The 21,947-nt window shown below is 39.1% G+C and overlaps 1 protein-coding gene across 1 annotated transcript; it reads left to right on the forward strand.

Moving 5' to 3' along the window:
• Positions 1 to 283: 283 nt before the first annotated feature.
• tars1 (threonyl-tRNA synthetase 1) lies at positions 284 to 18,925 on the forward strand. Its single transcript, XM_053654146.1, has 19 exons — positions 284 to 466; positions 2,835 to 2,915; positions 3,222 to 3,412; positions 4,505 to 4,628; positions 5,748 to 5,869; positions 6,892 to 7,009; positions 7,130 to 7,194; positions 8,115 to 8,193; positions 8,348 to 8,494; positions 10,768 to 10,866; positions 12,492 to 12,658; positions 13,027 to 13,189; positions 13,688 to 13,825; positions 14,482 to 14,559; positions 14,647 to 14,747; positions 15,240 to 15,344; positions 15,718 to 15,790; positions 15,891 to 16,005; positions 18,177 to 18,925. The coding sequence occupies exons 1-19, from the start codon at positions 407 to 409 to the stop codon at positions 18,323 to 18,325; spliced, it is 2,175 nt and encodes a 724-aa protein (XP_053510121.1). The 5' UTR covers positions 284 to 406; the 3' UTR covers positions 18,326 to 18,925.
• Positions 18,926 to 21,947: the final 3,022 nt, after the last annotated feature.

Consider the following 21,947-nt stretch of genomic DNA (forward strand, 5'->3'; position numbering starts at 1 on the left):
AGGTAATCAAAAATAATAAATAAACTATTTACTGTTATTGTTTGTTTTCTTACTGGCTGTCATATTACGCTAATATTTAACAAATACACGATCTCCAACGTGAATATTGCATCATTTCACTGCCACATGGACTTGCAGTTTACGGGGACATCATTGGCTGAAATCTGCTACAGGTCACAGAAGATCCCGCCCATTACAGCAACAACGCATTACCATTCGCTGTAATATGCTGTCGGTCAAGGGAAAGCCCGCCTATTACGGCAATGTTGCGTCAGCATTGGTACAGGTATTCGAACCATATCCGGGAGATCTTGCTGTTTGCCGGCACGGCTAAAGGCTGCAGAGCGCCATAAAAGTACCATACGGAGGATCTATCTGTAGTCCTGAGTTATTTTATCATCTCAGAATGGCAGAAGAGGCCATCAGTGAGCAGATGAAAGAGTTAAAACTCAAAGAAGGGAAGCAGGTAATGTTGTATGTTAAAGCTATGTAGCATAATGTGGTTAGCTTGTCCGCTAACTCGCCTTCAGTCTTCGCTAGCATGCTGTCAAACTGCTCATGCTAACTGAGCTAACTTTTCCACTGAAACTAGGAGGCTAATTATTCTAACATAATGAAAACAGCAGCTCTCTGTAGGGGACAGGACTTTCTCGTCCCATGCTGCTAGACCAGGGGTGGGCAATCTTATCCAGAAAGGGCCGGTGTGGGTGCAGGTTTTCATTCCAACCAAGCAGGAGGCACGCCTGATTCCACCTGTTTACACCTGTTTAATCAGTTGATATTGATTGGATTAAAGTTGGTTTGATGTTGGACGTTCGATATTCGCGGATATGCAGAAATTAAGGGACCGTCTCTAAAGTTACATACGACATTGTTAAACACGTTTCTAACTTCAACAGCATTTGAAGGGAATGACGTACAGTCATATAACCAACTGTAAAGTGTTCATCTAGGTGTCAGCTATAATGTACACCTCTTAGATTTGTGATATTTAACAAAATAAGCTAAATACATCATTCCCTTCAAATGCTATTGAGCTTTAAATCATGGTATATTTTGTGTATGGGCCCATTCTGTAGTGAAATTCATATTTAATTTACATATGATTTAATAGCATATTTTATTAAATATCAAAAATCTAAAAGGTGTGCGTCATACCTGACACCTAGATGAACACTTTACAGTTGGTTATATGACTGTACATCACTCCCTTCAAATGCTATTGAAGTTAGAACCGTGTTTAACAATGTCGTATGTAACTTTAGAGAGGGTCCATTAATTTCCGCATATCCGCGAATATCGGACGTCCAACGTCAAACCAACTTTATTCCAGTTTGATCTTGGCTTTCAATAGATTCAGGTGTGGCTTCTGCTTGGGTGGAATGAAAACCTGCACCCACACCGGCCCTTTCCAGATAAGATTGCCCACCCCTGTCCTAGACTCTGGAATGCGCTCCCTGCTCATATTAGAGATGCACAGAATTTTAGCATTTTTAAATCTAACCTAAAAGCTCATTTTTTAGGTTAGCTTTTTCTTAATAGTCTGTTTTTGTATGTTTTGTGTTTTTAACTGTGTTTTTTATTTTCTTGATATTTTCTTATTCTGTAAAGTGCCTTGAGAAGCTGCTTTTAAAGGCGCTATATAGAAATAAAGTTGTTTATTATTATTATTAATAATATTATTATAACTAGTTGTGCCTGTAGTGTGTATGTGGTGTAGAGTGCTGTGAAAAAGGCCTCTCTTGCTCAATAAAGGTCCACTGTTCATGACTTGGCATTCATGGAAGACTGGCGAGGTGAAAACCACTGCTAACCCAGTAGAACATTAAGGCTTGTCTGAATTTTGGCGAAACACACCTTGATGATCCTCAAACCTTTTGGGAGAATGTTCTGTGGCTTGATTAGTCGAAAGTGAAACTGTTTGGAAGACAGGGGTCCTGTTATATCTGGCTTAAACCAAACACTGAATTCCACAAAAAGAACATCATACCCATGGTCAAGCATGGTGGTGGAAGTGTGATGGTGTGGGGATGCTTTGCTGTTTCAAAATCCTAAAGGAGAACACCCGGTCTTCAGTCCCTACATGGAAATTCAAACGCAACTGGATTATGCAGCAAGATCCAAAGCGTAGGAGTAAATCCAACTCTGAATGGCTGAAAAAAGCTAAATTAAAGTTTTGGAATGGCCTAGTCGAAGTCCTGACTTGAACCCAATTGAGATACAGTGGGCAGGACTTGCAAAGAAGAGTGGGCTAGAATTCCACCACAGCACCATGAAAGACTGATATACAGTTATTGGAAGCATTTGGTTGCAGTTATTGCTGCTAAAACTGGATTTTAAGTTTAAGGGGACAGTTAGTTTCTCACATGGGTGGTAGTTTTTTTTTTTTGTTTGTTTGTTTTGTTTTGTTTTTTGCTTCAATAAAAAAACAAAACAAACAAACAAAACTGTATTGTGTGTTTACTCAGGTTGACTGTTTTATTTTGTATTTTGTTTGATGATCCAAAACTATTTAGTATGATATATAGACAGAAACAGAAGAAATCAGATACTTTTTCACAGATACTTACACACTGTGGTGTATATAGGGTGTATGTGGTGTTTATGGTGTATATAGTGCCTGTAGTTTTATAGTTATAGTTAGTATGGCACATTGTGGTCCATCTAAATATCCAAATACCTTCTTAAATCCACATTTGTTTTTATTGTGATAAAAATCAGCAGCCTCAACTGATTCATGAATATTTTTACAATGGGTGGAGCAGCATGTTTAATCTACATTGCTGAATGTTTGCTACAGTCAGTCACACTCCCATCCTATTCATCTGTCTCAGGGCAAGGCAGCAAACAGTGCTGGGAAAGATGGAGTGAAGAAGAAGAGCAAAGGAGCTGGAGACACCGCTGGCAGAGCTGAGGTAGGTGATGCAGGAATAAGCTGCCAGGAATTTCTGCCTTTTGGGGCTGCCTGTGTTCGGCATTGAATTTATTTGTGATGTTTACGGTAATTTTTAATGACTCAAGGGCTTTAAGAATTTAGTATAGTAAATTTAGAATTAGAGTTTAGAGAAATAGTATTCAGGTAAAAGGCTGGTCTGAGCCAGTCCTAGTGTTGATCGTATTCTACTGATCTCCATGACCTCATTATTGAATTATGAGTTATTATGATTTTTTTTTTTTTTAAAAACAAACAAACAAAAAAAACTTTCTCTTTCCTCATGCAGCTGAATCCTCAACCTCAATACATAGAAGATCGTCTGGTCCTGTACAACAAGCTGAAGGCTGAACATGATGCTCTGATAGCCGAAAGAGCTGAGAAGGAGAGTAAGCCCATTAAGATCACCCTGCCCGATGGGAAAGTGGTGGATGGTGAGTCCTGGAAGACCACACCATACCAGGTTGCCTGTAGCATCAGGTGAGAGGATTTGTTTCTTTTGGGCTCTTCTTATTTCTAGTTGGTATGGCTGTATCCTTAAAGTCTAATTTCTGCTTCTGCGCAGTTGCACGTAAGTGTTCAATGTGCACCAAAACAAGCAAATAAAATCATTTAAGCTTTAAGACAGACATGAACACGAGATGAAGACCGATTGATTTCTCTTGCAACAGGAGCAGCTCAGACCGAACACAATATCTGAGCGGTGAAAATGACAATTAACGGAAATTAGGAAGGACACAGTATTGCTTAATCGCTTCTGGCAGTGAAGGAATTTGCTTCTGGCACTGATTAATTTTTGTTTTCTTTCTTTTTTTTTTTCACTCTCTGGCCTTGAATACATGAGCTGATTTAAAAAAACAAAACAAAAAAAAAACCCAAGGACACCTGTACTCTCCTCTTTCCAAAACTAACAACAAAAAAAAACTAGTTTGATGGAATGCTAATGATTAGTGGTCATGTTCACGTTCTGCTATCTTTGTCCATCTTTATATATTTTGTCCAGCAGGCATTATTTCTGTCCGCCCCCTCAAACATGTAAATAAAAAAGCATTTAGGGAGCAGAATTAGCAAGGTGAGCCACATTTTAGTGTAATATTGCACATAATATTATCGTCAAGTACAGGGTAAACAGCACTTTTTCATTATAACTACTCTAAATATGTTTCTTTTTTTTTTTTTTAGGTACTAATAATAATATTCAAATACCCGTAATATAGAAATAACCATGATAGTTAATCAATGGATATTTGGTTAACTGTTAGGAGAGAGGGGGAAATATCTATAAGGTAGAATAATAATCAAATATTAATCCAATATGGTTTTCACTGCACAATATAATGAGTTAATGAACTGAAATAATAAATGCAGAGCAACAGCTTAATGATTGTGAGCTCAGTATTCAAAACCAGAAGTAGTTGTTTCATTTATATAGCGCCTTTCCAAAACTCATTGTCGCTTAAATGTGTATATGTAAATCAGAGCTTAAAGCAAAAGGTAGTATTTTAGTCTTTCCATTTACTTTTGTGGTATGTAATTGAAAATGTTCCTGTGCTTTTTCAAATTGTCAAACAGCCAAGGCCTTGCTGATAACACCGTGATTGCCAAAGTGGACAAAGGTGTGTGGGACCTTGACCGACCGTTGGAGGGAGACTGCAGTTTGCAGCTTCTCAAGTTTGACGATGAAGAAGCACAAGCAGTAAGTCGAATTAATTATGGGTACTCTGGTTTCCTCCCCCAGTCCAAAGACATGCATTGTAGGCTGATTGGCATTTTCAAATTGTCCGTAGTGTGTCAATGGGCGTGCATGTGTGTGTGATTGTGCCCTTTGATGGGTGGCAGCTCATCCAGGATGTCTGCCACCTTGTGCCCCGAGTCCCCTGGAATAGTCATAGGCTTAGTCACTGTATGGCTCTGGTTGTGTTAGGCAAACTATTCTGGGTGGTATTAGGTGTAGGAGGAGGAAACTATATGGAACCAGTGACACTGAGCATGTATTAACATGCCTAGTCACTAGGGAGGCTTGTATAGTTTTGGTTGCGTTAGGCATGTTGGCAAAGTTGAAGGAAGAGTGGTAGTCCTACAGGCACTGGAGGAGGCGCGACAGACAGTAACACCATAGCAAGCCAACATCTACCTGTGCAATTAATGGCCTGCTATAGTGTGCTGCATGTGCAGTTATGTTGAATGTTTTTGTCATCGTTTTACACGAACAGTGCTTCAACGATAAAAATCCACACTGATCATTTTTCTTAATAGATTTTATCAATTTTATCAGCTGATCATTGCAGAAGTAGGCATTTTGTACTTGTGGGGCTTTTTGGTAGTGACTCAGTAATTAGTTTTTTTTTTTTTTACCATGAGCCATATTTACTTTTATTGTATGGCCAAATGTTTGTGGACACCTGACCATCATAGTCATAAGTGAGTCTTTTCAATTTGAAAGCACACCATTCTATAGTATGGCTTTGTATGCTGTAGCATTACAATTTCCCTTCACTGGCACTAAGAGACCCAGACCTGTTCCAGCATGACGATGCTCCTGTGCGTAATGAAGACATGGTTTGCCAAGGTTGGAGTAGAAGAACTCGAGTGGCCTGCACAGTTACTGAATAAGCCAATCCCCACAGCCACATCCCAAAATTTAGCGGAAAGCCTTCCTAGAAGAGTGGAGGATATTATGACAGCAAAGGGGGACTAAATCTGGCTTGAAATGTTCAATAAACACATACAGGTGTGTTGGTCAGGTGTCCACAAACTTTTGGCCGTATAGTGTATTTTATTTGCCTAAATTGAAATGAAATGATTCTGTTTTAAGGTCTATTGGCACTCCAGTGCCCACATTATGGGTGAGGCCATGGAGAAAGTGTACGGAGGCTGCCTGTGTTACGGACCTCCTATCGAGAACGGCTTCTACTACGATATGTACCTGGAGAACGAGTGAGTGTGCAAATGATTCGAACATTACTATTCAAACTTCAACATATATTTGTTAGCGTCAGTATGGTTCTTGTGCTCTAGATAGGCCTGCTATGATTTTATTGAATTTTTTTGTCTTTTTCTTAACACAATGGAAGAACTGTTATATCCTTTGAATGTTAATGTTAATTTTTAGTATTGTCATGTTTGCGAAAGCAGAATAAGATTAATGAGATCATCTTCTCCAGTGTACGAAAAGCAGATTCAGAACTGCCAGCTGGAGTAAGAAGAAATATAAATAAGAAATATTTATTATATTTGATGCTAAATGGTGCTACAGCTGAAAAGTGTGCCTCTGGTGTATAAATTTTTAAATTCCCCATGGCCTAGTGAACTTGATTTACTTTGCATAGCATTTATATGGAAGGTGAATTTAGTCATTTGTTTACCAGACAGTTTAATAACCATAGAGAGAGAAAAAAAATACATTACAGGACTCGAAGAGTGAATAGGGTTTGAATCGCGTTCTCTTCTCTCAGCACAAGGTCAGACTTTTATTAGTTTAACGAATTCTTCCGTTGATGGCTGAATATTCAGTACGTGCTAAAGAAATGTTAATTTCAAAGACCGATCGGCCAATCTGTTCAAAGCGAGCTTGGGAAAGATGTGTTCTGAACAATTTTCTTTGACCTTTTCTTCGACTGGGCTCTTTTACCGTGCTTTCAAATTAGTACGAGGGGAGGAAATAATAAGCACTGTTATTTTCTTGCTGAAAAGCCAATTTATGCTAATGATATTCTAAGAGATGATTTGACTGTCAAGTCACGCCTTGTTTATGGTGTAGATGTGTCAGCTGTGGAACAGCAAAGCCGAATAAGGTGACTGGTAATAGAGAAAGTTCCTCTGAATGTGGCATCTAGGAGATGTTTGGAATTTCTTTGGAAGTTATTTATATTTATTATTATTATTTTTTTTTTTGGTTCATGTTTATTCATGAACACTCAACTATTTTCTCTCCTGCTCTGACACACACACACTTTCAGAGGCGTATCGAGTAATGACTTCCCCTGTCTCGAGAACCTGTGTAAAAAGATTATCAAGGAGAAGCAGCCCTTTGAGCGGTTGGAGGTAAAGAAGGAGACTCTTCTGGAAATGTTCAAGGTATGTTCGAGGTTTACCGTTGACTCGGGTTTGACAGTGGGAGCTGGGAGCTCATGAAAGAAGACACGCTCTCCTTAAACCCTGGTTTAGCTCAAGTTTGTGCTTCTGTGTCTTCCACAGTACAACAAGTTTAAGTGCAGGATCCTGAATGAGAAAGTTACTACCCCGACAACTACAGTTTACAGGTGGGACTAACTCTTCTCTTCTATTTATCATGGTCCCAGATTACAACTCACATAATGTAGCTTAGAAATGAGCGATTAATCAATTAGGGGCATTTGGAAGATTTTACATAGTTTTGTATGTCATGCTGCTAAGAATCATCTCCTTGTACTAAGATTTCTGTTGAAACTGTTTTTAAGCAGTATCTTTAATACAGAGCATGAAGATGGCTGACCTGAGCACACAGAGCGTTATGAGTGAGTGTGCTGATTAAAAATGAACACAAGGTTCTGTGAATTGCCTCATGACTCAGAAACATTGTATAATCCCTGTTGAGCGAAGGGGGCGGGGGGCGGGGGGGGACGTGTTGGAAAGAAAGAGTGCGTCTCTGTGCTTCATGCTTGTGTATACCTTTGTGTGCACTCAATTCCCAGCAGTTTTGAACCGCTATGAAGATGTTTTATCAGATCATGTTGAAGATGTTGTAGTATCTCCTCTTGATATTTTTTTTTGCAAAGCAAAGCTTGCAGTCTGCTCGGCTTTGCTGTGATTATTAATGGAAATACATCCAGATTGTTGTCATTTTGTGTTGTCTGTTCATTAGTGGATTATGGTATCTGAGTATTAAGGAAATGAGCACAGTGTCAGACTGATACCTTGAAGCCAGTGTTGGCATCAATGCATCCCTAATAAATACTTTTTGCACTGCGTCTGGTGTTGAATTTAGTATGAATTTATACAGTGCTAGGAAAAAAAAAGAAAAAGCATTTGTGAGAATGATGTCTCCTGTCCTGAATGTGCAGTTTTATTTGTACAGAGATTATATAATCAGTAGACGTTGCCATAAAGCAGCTTTACATGGATGCACATGACACATCTGGATCAAAAGAGAACAGATTGGTAGGTATGCTCTTCTTATATGCTCTTATCGGTTTCTCTGAAGGTGTGGGCCGTTGATTGACCTGTGTAGAGGACCCCACGTAAGACACACTGGGAAGATCAAGGCCTTGAAGATTCATAAGGTACTCAGTAATCTAATCTAACTCACCCACTCACTAATCTAACTCTGAAAGATTTGATTATCAGACCCTTTTGTTTGAGACCCTGGAGCTGTGTCGGTTATTGTGTATGTAAAACCGGGTCCCTTGTTTTAACTGGAGACTTCTTTATGTTTAGAATTCATCCACATATTGGGAAGGCAAGGCAGACATGGAGACCTTGCAGCGCGTTTATGGTATCTCCTTCCCCGACCCTAAGATGCTGAAGGACTGGGAGAAATTCCAAGAAGAGGCCAAGAACAGAGACCACCGCAAACTGGGACGGGTATGGATGTAAATTTACTGATTGTACAGAATGGCATCGTTTTTAGGATTGTGCTTTTACATGTGCAGTGTGATGTGATTCAAGAATACTTAAAGCCACGTGCTCCGGTAGAGCTGGGTGATTTGACGATATGACCTGAATAAAAACTAAGCAGGTTTTTCATGGGTAATGTTATAAGGTGACTTACTGAATCAGTGACTACGTTTACATGCACATCGATATTCTGATGTTAATCTGAATTTGGCGATATTGTCATTAGTATTGAGTCATGTAAACACCGCAATCAGATTGCCCGATTCAGATTAAGACGATATTCTGATCCCTACCCCGGAACATGCCGGTTTTAATCCGAAATTTGTTGCATGTAAACACCTTATTCAGAAAATCCACTGATAGGAGATATATGTGCATGCTCAGTCTGCAAAGAATTGTGGGTGCTTACAGATGCTGAGCTTTAGGTTAACTACTGTACAACCCCAATTCCAAAAAAGTTGGGATGCTGTGTAAAATGTAAATAAAAACAGAACGCAATCATTTGCGAATCTGATAAACCTGTATGTTATTCACAATACAACATGGAAAACATATTAAATGTTTAAACTGAGGAAATGTACCTGTAAGAAAAAAATAAGGTCATTTTGAATTTAATGGCTGCAGCATGTCGCAAAAATGTTGGGACAGGGGCAATAAAAGGCTGATCCGATACCGGATCTAAGCGATTCTGATTCATGTGGCACTGCACTATTGTGTAACGTGCTTGTATTTGGTGTTCAATTTGAAAAGTGAGAGGATATAAAATAATACCTAAAATAACATTTAAATTAAATTAATGCAACAGAGTTAATGGCATTTCTTAATTAAAACATGGGGGAAGGGGGTCATGAAGAATCTGTCCGGTATTGATTATGTAGTGCAAAGGATTGTGGGATCAGTATCATGAAATTGGTACAGAGAGGTACCGCATAAATCATAATGCACTGCATCATTTTGCCCTAGCAGTTCCGATTTTTACATTTGGACAGCGATACAGGAGACACCTTCTGCTTTTTCAGTTAAAGCAGCCGTCTGACCAAATCAGTCTCTTCAGGATTTTGTGATCGCAGAAATTAACACAAAATCAAACAAATTCTGCAATATTCAGAGGAGCTTGCAATTTGTACTGCAGACTTGGGCCAAAACTACTGCACATTTGGGCCAAGATGTGTCATGTGACGTCATCACAATACACGTTTAGCACAAACACCTTTTCAAATCACATGCGCCGAACATCAAAAGGTCTCACTGACCAGCAAACATCACTGCAAATGACCATGTTCTGTTGCGATTTAACCAATTCAAGAAGTTTTCGCTAAAACAAAAAGCACTATAACTCCGCACATTGCATCACAAATTTAGAAAAAAAATCGAGCATTTTTGGCTGCAACAATCACAAAAAACTTCCTGAAATCCTGTACGGTCGGCAAATAAATTTCCCCTTTCTGAAAATCCAATTCATTACAGGAAACAGGACACAGGGAGTGAATATTTGTATTAGCTGATTAGGATTAGTTGGTTTACAATATGGATATCTTTGCTGCCATGGGAGCTGTTTGCTTCTTGCAAAACACCTTGCACTGTGTTTGCATGTACAATCTAAACAAAAGCTCTGGCAGATTATAATTTATTGTGTGTTTGCATGGTTGACTCTCAGTTTTTCTCCAGCTGTTAAGAATAAAGAGGTATTTATTGAGCACCCACCCCCATGAGCTAGATTTTCTTGTACGCAGTCACCCTCAGCAGGACCAGGTTTAGTGTTTGTGAGGAAAGATGGCTGTTGGTGATTAAATGGTCTTGTTGATAAACCAGCAGAAAAAGCATGGACGTGATGAGTAAGGAGTCTTCCAGGAGTGTAAATGATTCAGGCTGTACGCTGTTCACGCTTTGAGTATAGTTGCTCTGTGTGGGGAATCCCAGTACTCCTCTGTGCTCTGTGTTAACTAGCAGCGAGGCCAGGGGGTAAAGCTGGCAGATGTCTGTTTCCTTAATGTGCCATCTGCCAGGGAGCACACCGATGGGCACACGGGGATCACTTTGTCACAGCTAAAGCAAGACTGATAACCAGAAGCCTGAGCTTTTGTGCCCTGACTTTTTTTTTTTATATATATATATATTTTTTTTATCATTGTGTCTTTAGTTGCCGAAGTTGTTAGTCTCTTTCTCATGCATGAACTCAATCTTTGTCTCTTGAATGCAGACAGTCGCACAGACACACTGTTGTTGTTTCTTGTTTCCAGGAACAGGACTTGTTTTTCTTCCATGATCTCAGCCCTGGTAGCTGCTTCTTCCTCCCAAAGGGGGCCTACATCTACAACACACTGATGGAGTTTATAAGGGTAAGCTGTTTTTCCTAGAGATCCAGTGTAGAACATACTGCACACAGCTGGCTTTATGAGCAAATCATAAATGCTGTAGGAATATTATACTGTGCCATTTTGCTGTTTGAATAAATGGGTTAGTTTAAGAAGGCAAGCAATGAATATGTCTAAGCAAAGAAAATTTAAGATGTCTTATGTTGAAAATTTTCAGTATAGTATTTAGAACAAGAAACAGTTTGATCAAGTCAAGGTTAGATAAGTGTGTATTTCAGTACGATGACTCACTGCATCAGCATTTTTAAAGGTAAATGCTCGCAGGACAATGCACAAATGCGATAAAGTATTTTTTGTCACATTCCCTGTCTGTGATTTACACAAAATATGTTTGTTCTTTGAAAATTACTATTATGGATATGAGGTGAGAGTTTAGGATTTCAGCTCTTATTTCCTGGTATTCAGATCTTCGGTTTTTCTTCAGAGCTCTCACAATGTTTGTCATCAGCTGTTGTTATTTTCCTTGGCCGACCCGTTCGGTGTCTGTTGCTCAGTACACCAGTGGTTTATTTCTTTTTCAGGACATTCCAACTTACAGTATTGGCTATGCTCAATGTGCACTGCCTCTGATAGATTTCCCCTCTTTTCTCAGCATCAACACGGCTTGCTTTTCTCCCATTGACAGCTCTCAGGTCTTCATGTTGGCTTATCCTTTTTAACAAATGCAGTCTTCAAGGTGAAATTGAAGGCTAAAACCTGGAGTAGATGTTCAGAGCTATTTATTGTTCAGACAATCTAACAGGACACACCTGGGTAACAAGAAACACCTGTTAGTCACATGTTCCAATATTTTAACACATCTCCATATAAATACCAGGAAATAAAAGCTGAAATTCTAATCTCTCTTCTCATATTCATCTTTTGATCTCAAATCCAAATGTCTTGAGTCTACAGCAAAACCAGTTGAATTGGCCTTGCTGTTCCAATAGTTTTGGAGGGGACTGTGTGTCATCTTCATATCTTAACTTTGTAACTAGCATGAAACTATTAGGTTAGATATGTAACTATTTATTAGGTTTCACACACTAGCTGTGTTTGTAATAATTCTGTTAGGCCTGCCTGTAGACTCGGTTTGTTTGAGTGCACCTGTGTTGGATGAGGTAGACAGTGCTGTAAGTCAAGGAGGATTGTTTTGTTGAATCGTTTGCGTCAGAGACGGTGTTTTTCTGCATATTTATGTAGTGTGTGTGTGTGTTTTAAGGTGTTTTGCTGAAGTACCTGTATTACCTGCTTGCAAGCAAAGCTTTTACTGTACTTTAACAACAAGCATCCTAGTCATCTGCTCAAATGAAATGCTGTCACACCCATGATCTTTTTGCTAAACCGATTGTTTATCTCCACCCTTTGAGAGTAAGCATGAGAGAGTAAGCAAACACTAGCCTATATGGTGATTTCTAGAAAAAATTTCCAATTTTCATGCAGTGATTGCAAAGCCATACACCTGACCTTAACACAGGATACTCCAAGATTCCAGAATACTCCACATCCCGTACTGGTCATTCATATCCCTGTTAAATGTAGCAGAACCCTGTGCAGATACTGTACATGTCAGATTTGTGACGTAACCTTATTATATTTCTGCACCACAGAGTGAATACAAGAAGAGGGGCTTCCAGGAAGTGGTCACTCCAAACATCTACAACAGCAAACTGTGGCAGACTTCCGGCCACTGGCAGCACTACAGTGAGAACATGTTTTCCTTCGAGGTGGAGAAGGAGATCTTCGCTCTTAAGCCCATGAACTGCCCTGGACACTGGTAAGACCATCTCTCCTTGACACATACACTTGTTTTTCTTTATAATGCACTTTGTGTTCTACTCGGTTGATGAAAGCATGCTAATATAGCTAGGAGCGAGTAAATAACCCATGGCCTGGTGCAATTCCAAGGTTTGCTCTTGGATATTTTATATGAGCAAACTGACAGTGAGAAATCTTCCACAGCTGCTAAGAATGCTAAGCTACTAGTGAGTATCTCAGGAGGTGTGGCCTATCTCAAACACTACTGGCTGTTGTGGAAATCTAAGGAAATGCGTCAACTTACAGAATCAAATCGCAGCTGTCCAGTCATTCCATGGGCACTTTAACATAGTGATTATCTCCATCTGATTATTTATATCGCTGCAGTCTGATGTTTGATCATCGGCCACGGTCCTGGAGGGAACTCCCTCTGCGTATGGCTGATTTCGGCGTGCTGCACCGTAACGAGCTCTCAGGAGCTCTCACCGGTCTTACCCGTGTCCGGCGCTTCCAGCAGGACGATGCACACATCTTCTGCTCTATGGACCAGGTGAGGAGCAATTTGATGGGTGTCATTTAGGATCAATAATGATCACTAATGACTATATAAATCAAACTAGAGCTATAATGATAATGAAACCACTAATTACATGAAAATTAAATGAAATGATGAAAAATGATGAAACTACAGCATTAACATTTTCCACTCAAGGTACATGCATGCAGTTATTTTATGAACTACTACATCTGAAAGTAAAGGATGGATGGACACACAGTACATACACAATATACTGTATGTTAGGACTGGAATAATATTTTATAGTTAATTGTTCAAATTTTTCCACACAACATTATTTAAAAAACCTTACTCTGGCTCTTACACCTCTACTCTGTGCACTTTGCTTCTCTAGAACTCAATTATAAATCTTGCATGGTAGCACTACTTGTATTGTTCTCCACTTGATGTATCGCTTGGCTTTTATTTCCTCATTTGTAAGGCGCTTTGGATAAAAGCATCTGCTAAATGAATAAATGTAAATGTGTTTAGATTGAGTCTGAGATTAAAGGCTGTCTGGAGTTCCTGCGTGCGGTGTATGATGTATTTGGCTTCACCTTCAAACTCAACCTCTCCACCAGACCAGAGAAGTTCCTTGGGGAACCAGATGTGTGGAATCAGGCTGAGAAGGTAAGCTAGATTTCAGCTTTTTGCCACTTTCTCATTGTTTACTTGTGCACTAGCAGCACTCCTACAAACCAACCAGGTTTGAGACATTGGACCAGAGTTTAGGTTTTTTTAATCTAACCTCTTGTTGTGTTAGATCTTTGAATGAGGTTGCTAAATTGAGTTAGATATAATTTGAGTATGTTTACATGCACATCAATATTCTGATATCAATCACAATTTGGCAGTATTGTAATTGGTATGGCGTCATGTAAAAACCGATTCAGAGTAAGACAATATTCTGATTACCAAAATTTTTATCCCCATCCATGGAATATCCTGGTTTTAATCAGAAATTTGTTGCATGTAAACACATTATTTAGAAAATTCACTGAAAGGAGATATATGCTCAAGCTCGGTCCGCGAGGAATTGTGGGTGCTAAGAGATGCTTAGCTGTACTGTAGGCTAGGTATTTAGGAAAGGCAACTCGGCACACTTACAACAACCATGTATGTATACAGGAATATTCCGATGCCCGTACGTGTATAAACATCGTATTCAGAATATGGCTGCGAGTCAAATATAGACCTTAAACGGAATTTGATGTGCATGTAAACATAAAAATAAACCGGTGCTTTGCCTTTCACACACATCATCTTTCTCATTTTGTTTTCCACAGCAACTAGAGAACAGTCTAAATGAGTTCGGGGAGAAATGGGTATTAAACCCTGGAGATGGTGCTTTCTATGGACCAAAGGTAAGAAAGAGCCGGATATTTTCAACATGATGATTTACTTGGTGTATTTCCTAACCGTTTACGTTCTTTACTTTTTCTATTCCTCAGATTGACATTCAGATCAAGGATGCCATTGGAAGATACCACCAGTGTGCCACCATACAGCTGGACTTCCAGCTCCCCATCCGCTTCAATCTAACCTTCGTCAGGTAATCTACATGCTGTGGATTTCTGCCTCAGTATTATTATTACTGTGTATTTACGGGATTTTGTTATTGTACAAATCTTATTAATGCAACAGTGACACCTACTGCTCATTTGTCTGTATTACACATTTCATATGACTCGTGAAAATTGTCATTTTCATTGCACTACTGGTATGTAAATAAATATTTAGATAAAAAATATAGAATACATTGAGGAAGTGGTAGCTCAGTGGTTTAGATGTTGGATTAATAGTACAAAGTACCAGTAGCACGACAAAGCTGCCACTGCTGGGCCCTTGAGCAAGGCCCTTAACCTTCAGCTGCTCAGTTGTATAAATGAGACAATTGTAAGTTGCTCTGTAAAGGAGTCTGTCAAATGCCGTAAATGTAAATCACGTTTTATATTCAAATATATGAAGTAGAAATATAGCAGCACAATAAAGTACTTTTGTTGACTCTGAATTCATCAGCCACTTCATGTATCTGTCTCTGTAGTCATGATGGAGATGATAAGAAGAGGCCAGTGATTATTCACAGAGCCATTTTGGGCTCGGTTGAGAGGATGATTGCCATCCTGACAGAAAACTATGGTGGCAAATGGTATGTATAAATAAGACAAATTGGGTTAAACTTTTTTTCTTTTCTTTTATTTAAAGCAAGACTGCATAGCAGTAATGAGGTAATAAATTTTTATTGGACAGTAAGTGTTAATTAACTGATATTCCTGCAATGATAATTTTTTATAAGTTGTAGTTTGGATAAATAAAAAACATAGATAAAATATGCTACAATTTATCATTTTTGTAGGATTTATTTATTTATTTATTTATTTATTATAAACATAAGATCTGATGGATCATGAGACATTTTACAGTGCTGTTATTACAATGGACTTGGTTGAACTCGGCCATCACATTCTCAATTCCCTTTTATGCTGACTCAATCATTTCTTTCTTTCTTTCTTTTTTTCTAGGCCTTTGTGGCTTTCCCCAAGTCAGGTGATGGTTGTGCCTGTTGGACCCACTTGTGAGGAATATGCACAAAGAGTGAGGCTGCAAACATTCAGTTAATGCCGCACATAGAGAAAACTGCACTAGTACTTAACACTAATGTTGTTTTTCTCTCTCTCTCTCTCTCTCTGTTCAGGTGCAAAAAGAGTTTCACAGCGCAGGCCTGATGACAGACGTAGATCTGGATCCCGGTTGCACTCTGAACAAGAAGATCAGAAATGCACAGTTGGCTCAGTACAACTTTATTTTAGGTAAGCAAATTCAGATGTAACTGACCAGTAGGTCAGAAAATGAACACCTTCTCTATTTTGGCTGCAGTCTTCTTTTAAAATTAACCTAGGGATTGAAAACTGAAAAGATAGACTTTCTGGATTGTTTCATGTCTGGAAAAATGAACCAGTGATGCATGCTAGACATGGATTAGTAGCCCTAATTGTTTTGTTTAACTTGAATGGAGAAGGTAATGGACAGGAAAATGCCAAACCTTCACTAGCTTGTAGTGATCCACTGATCATTCACCTGTGGCAGATTGTAATGCATTTTACTGTTTTCACACCAATGTAAGTTGGAAAAGAGGCATTCATTTGAAACAAGTTTTGTTAGAACATTGTGTTTATAATTGTGTACTGTGTTGTGAGCTCACCCACAAGACCGTGTGCCAGTGTGGTATTATGAGCGTTTTTATGAACTTTCTTGCTGAGCTTGGCTGTCAAAATACTGAATCCTGCACTGGACTATAGACTCATAATATTACAGCAAAACATAAAATGGCAACATTTCAAGCTACCGGATGCAAGAATGTTTTTGGAATTTTAGTCTCTGTGGTATAAAAAGGCCTAGCTACTTGTGGAAGAACATTTTGTAATGTGGGAAGTGCTGCAGTGTTCTCCACCACATGGATCTCATTGCTGAAAACGCCAGTACACATTCAGTGTATTAGCAGACTTCAGGGCTGTATTCAAAACGCAAAACACCAGGTATTATGCCTAAATAGTAATGACTCTGGAAAGGTGCTATATAAATTAAACTATTATTATTATTATTATGATTATTATTATGATGATGATGACTGAAATGGTGCATGGTTTAGAATGGCACCTGCGTGTTTATCACTCTTCAGCTATGATTAAAAAAAATTATTATTCTGCACATCAGTGCTATTGTCTGTTACTGAGTATCAGCTAAAGAGCAAAAGCTCTGTCCTTTTGTTTTGCTGTAATTTCAGCTAATTTTAGCTTTCAGATGGAGACAGGCTTGCGACGATCACCGTCAGAGATAGTGTTTCTCTGTATGTTTAAAATACAAAACTCGCATCTAATTTCTTCTGATTTGCATATTTATATCACCTCATCGGTGTTCACTGTGTATTTCATTATTCTAGCTGTGTAGTTTGTTTTCCAACCTGTCACACAAATTAGGCGTGAGCTGGATAGCGTTACCACATGAGCCCAAACACAGAGCAATCAATATAAGTTACTCACCAGATGACTCACTCCTGCTCGATGTGAGTGAGTTTGTAAAAGGAAGGAGAAAAAAACCCCAGAAAGGACCCATTACTATCATGAGTACTTAGACAACTGTACAACGAATCCCAAAACAAGGTTAAATCAGGCTTCCCACTAAATTATTGAACAAAATAATGCGTTATCTGTTCTGTAAAGAAGCATTTAAAGCTCCATCAATCAGGAGTACTTTTTGCTCTTACAGTCTAATATTTCCTTTGCTTCGTTTGCACTCTCTCACTCTCTCTTGTAGACAGTATGACATATTTCCTGCCAGGATTGTCGGGGTGACTAACAACAGATCAGGAACATCTTGTTTTAAAGTATTTTTTGCCTCTGATTTCAATAATCCTGAATACTGTAGCTTTAATGTAATAAAATACACAGTTTATTATACAGACATTGGCATAGCTTCAGGTCAAACTGAAGATTAATGAAGAGCTAGAAGACATTCAGTGTATAGGGTGCACCAATATCCCATAATTATCTTAAATTATACGATGGTCTGTCTGAATACTCGATTCTGATTGGCTGGAAAGTGTGTGATCTAACCGTATAATCCACAGGTAGTTCCAGTCAGTGTAATCGCCGATCTAAATTAATGCGCTGGCTTTAAACCGCTGTAACCATAGTAACATACAGTTACAGTTGCATACAATAGTTAAACTCAGTTTAATTGCAGCACAGACGCAGGTAATTCACTCTCTCTCTCTCTCTCTCTCTCTCTCTAATAACTATATATTATTCATTCAAATAAATGTGATCTTATCGCAGTACTTTCTTTTATATATACTTTGTTATATATACTTTATTACTATACATTTGATGCTATAGTATTATAGTATACTGTAATTATCATACAATATTACTATATCGTAATGGTTGTGCAATTAACGTTTTATTACTGACTTCATGTGCAGTGGTGGGAGAGAAGGAAAAGAGCAGCGACACGGTGAACGTGCGGACGAGAGATAACAAGGTCCACGGGGAAAGAAGTCTGGCAGACTGCATGGAGCGCTTGAAACACCTGAAGGCATCACGATCCCGCAACGCTGAAGAGGAGTTTTAAACTCCTGAAAGTACATGTCGTGCACATCTGACTAGATGTTTTACATCTCAGGGATAAGCAAATAAACGCTGACCCTCTAGGCAAAATGCTCCCAATAAAGAAAATGCAGATTACATTTTTGCTGCATTGCTCCCAGCTCTATCATCATGACAGTTTCTAAGGATGAATCGTGCCACACCCTGCAGCCATAACCAGTCTGACTGCTGGCACTTCTCACAAGCTCACCGACACTCACGGATTTCACACAGCAACGAAAAGCAATAATGTGCCTGTAAAATCTTAACAGCAGTATAAAGGAAATTTAGCTACAGATTCACTTGCATATTAGTCATTTTTCCAAATCGAATCAAAGTTGACAAGGTCTATAAAACGGTTTCTTTCTTTTGTGTGTGTGTGTAGCTGGTTTTATGTTTAATGAGTTGGTCTGTATTTGTGTTAAACTTCTCAAATCTGTGGCAAAAATACTGGTTGGTCAAATTATCTGTCAATTTTTGGGGGTTTTTTCCAGAAAGGTGTATTTTCCTCTCTTTTTGTAAGCTTTCTGTCTTCTAAATCAGAAATGCTCTCTGCAAGAGAAATAAATCTTATCCTTTAAGTGTCTGCTTATTGTTTTCCTTCTGTTTGTGCATTCCTGTGCAGTGTGTAATTTGAAATTGACGTCTGACTTTGCACAGTTAGACCACAAAGCTGCAAACACACCAGGGACAGTTTCACTTTCTTTTTGCTGGTTAATAAAAACCCGGATGATTTCTGGGAAACAGCAGCAAGGAGAGGAACCCAGGATCTGGTGTACTGAGTAGATACAGAGCAGATAGAGTAGTGTACACAGCTGAACTGAGAGGAACTTTTTACTTATTTGTTTGTTTTTTATTGGTTTGTTTGTCCCCCCCCCCCAAAGAAAATGTCTGTAAACCTAATGGTTGTCGTTGAAGTCGGACGTGTGTCTGCGTCTATAGCAGTTTTGTAACCCGAGTTTATCAACGGAAATAAATATCAGCCGTGCAATTGTTTACATTCGCAATGTTGTACGTTGCTTACTGAATACTGGCGGATTAAGTACGTTTGGATGGAGGGTAAGTCATCACCTTTTTTTTTTTTAAATACTTTATATATATATATATATATATATTGATTGCAGAAATCAAGAATGCTTGTGTTTACTAGAGAGCGTTCTGGAAACCTCCAAAGAGAAGGAATTTGCTAGAGTAAACAACGCAATGAATCAATTGAGTTCACTATATTAAGTGAACACATCCTATGAGCGATTATTAAAACGAAAAAAAAAAACAACAACAAAAAAAACCCTGTTGTCTCAGCTCTGAGTTCGACAAGTTTCTTTTTATCAGCTTACTTCGTATTACTGAGAGTAGCCCTTGGATTGCTAAATTTGCTCTCTACTATGTCCAGCAGTGCAAAATAAAATAAATGAAGCACCACACATTTGTTTTGGGAATCTTCAGAGAAGTGACATTGCAGAGATAGTGGTGCGGTTGTGTGTTGTGTCATGTTATGCTAAGAAACGTCCACGGCCCAAATACAGTGGTCACTGAGGCCAGTCTGTATTGGTCCCAAAAAACACAAGCTAAAGAGTGAAAACAAACGAACAAACAAGTTGGAGTGATTATAGCTCCCCCTTGTGGAGAAGAGGGACAGCTGTGAGTGACAGCTATAATGCAGGGGTTCCCAAACTTTTCCAGGGCAAGGCCCCCCCCAAATGTCATTAACACTTGACCGAGGCCCCGCTTTTGCAAGATGACTTTAAAACACATTAAAAATACAGACTTCTGAATATATCCCCCTTTTTTGTTAATAATTACATCTTACATCTTTACATTACATTAATTACATAACATTAAATGGGGGGGAGGGGGGGGGTTGTGGTTGTCTGAGAGTGAGAAAGAGAAAACAGGAGGGATGGGCTTAGAGGCTCCAACCAAATTGTTGAGGCCCCCCGGCTGACCCCTGGCGGTCCCCAAGGGCCAGCCCCCACTTTGAAAACCACTGCTATAATGAATTAGCCAAGTTTCCCTCCACTTTTTTTTTTTGCACTTTTCTGTGAAAACAAAGCGAAAACGCGTTAAAAAAATGAGTTTGCTAAATTTTCTGTCTCCCACTTGTTTCCATACGATTGGCCTTTTACCGATAAAATGATATTTGTGATGGTCATACTTAAAAAAAATAATATTTAAAAATTTGCATAAATTTTGGTGAACCGCAAAAGAAATCTGCTCTTGAGCCATTTCCATACATAATTTTGCGTATATCGCGAATTGTGTACCTTTTGCATCTAACGTGTCCTCACATCTTTGTAAAATGGAGAGAGTATTGAGACAATTCATTAAAATTGTCCAGCTTACTGTCATTTTAATTTCACAAATGATAATAAATATCAGAAGATAACATCAGAATGGAGCAGTTGCTCATCTGATATGGCTCCAAGTAACTGCCGTTATGCGACGAAGCCCATGGAAATGGGAGAGACCACGCAACAGGGTGTTCTGGGAGGTAGTGGTGGAGAGACACTTCACAGGAAGTCTTTGGTTGCAACATTTTAGAAAGTCACGACCCATGCTTGAGATGCTGTGCCAATTAGTTTCTCCTGATGTGGCGCCCATTGCAGGTTGCCACTGACCACCGGTTCTAACCTCGAAAGAGGATAGCCATCACCCTGTTCAAGCTGGCAACCTGTGCTGAGTACAGAGTAGTGGAGGAAACCTTCGGGGTTAGTAAAACAACCGTCCGTCGACGTGTACATGCTGTGTGCACAGATATTAAGGAAAAATTAATACGGCTGCCGAATGTAGTTGAGGCCAAAATGAAATTGCATAACATAATTCCTTGACACATCTTGTGCTAATCCTTATTTGTCCCCTGACGGATGGATAAATTCTATCATGTGACACATTTTCCTCTACAAAAACTTTCCCAACTATTTTTAATTTTTTTTTGCAGATCGAACTTGTCTCACTGCGTCACCGTGCTTCCCCATCCAATCAACGTAATTCTGTATTCCACATTACTGTAGGTGTGCAACAATTTTTGGCACCCTTTTAGTCAATATTTTGTGCTACCTCCCTTTGCCAAGATAACAGCCAAGATATCTCCTATAATACCTGATGAGGTTGGAGAATACATGGCAAGGGATCTGAGACCATTCCTCCATACAGAATCTCTCCAGATCCTTCAAATTTTGAGGTCCACGCTGGTGGACTCTCCTCTTCAGTTCGCCCTACAGGTTTTCTATGGGTGTCAAGTCAGGGGACTGGAATGGCCATGGCAGGTGTTGATTATGATGTATGTTTTGGATCATTGTCCTGCTGGAAGATCCAACCATGGCCCATTTGAAGCTTTCTGGCTGAGGCAGTTTTCATTTAATATCTGTTGATATTGATAGAGTCCATGATGCCATGTATCCTAACATGGCATCATTCACAGTGCGTTGAGACAAAATAGACACACGTCCAATTCCAGGTTGATTCATAACATTTCCAGTTGACTGGAGCTTCTTACTTATTACCCTAATGGTGGAAATGGGCATTTTCAATGCTTGTGCTATTTTCTTATAGCCACTTCCCATTTTGTGAAGCTCAACAACTTTTTGCCACACATCACAGCTATATTC

Source organism: Ictalurus furcatus, chromosome 22 (assembly GCF_023375685.1).
Source record: "Ictalurus furcatus strain D&B chromosome 22, Billie_1.0, whole genome shotgun sequence".
Lineage (NCBI taxonomy): Eukaryota > Metazoa > Chordata > Actinopteri > Siluriformes > Ictaluridae > Ictalurus > Ictalurus furcatus.

Coding starts and splice junctions, on each gene's coding strand:
- tars1 (XM_053654146.1), top strand. CDS start 407: ATGGCAGAAGAGGCCATCAGTGAGCAGATGAAAGAGTTAAAACTCAAA. Junction 14,560..14,646: donor GTGCTTTCTATGGACCAAAG/GTAAGAAAGAGC, acceptor TCTATTCCTCAG/ATTGACATTCAGATCAAGGA. Junction 16,006..18,176: donor TCAGTACAACTTTATTTTAG/GTAAGCAAATTC, acceptor CTTCATGTGCAG/TGGTGGGAGAGAAGGAAAAG.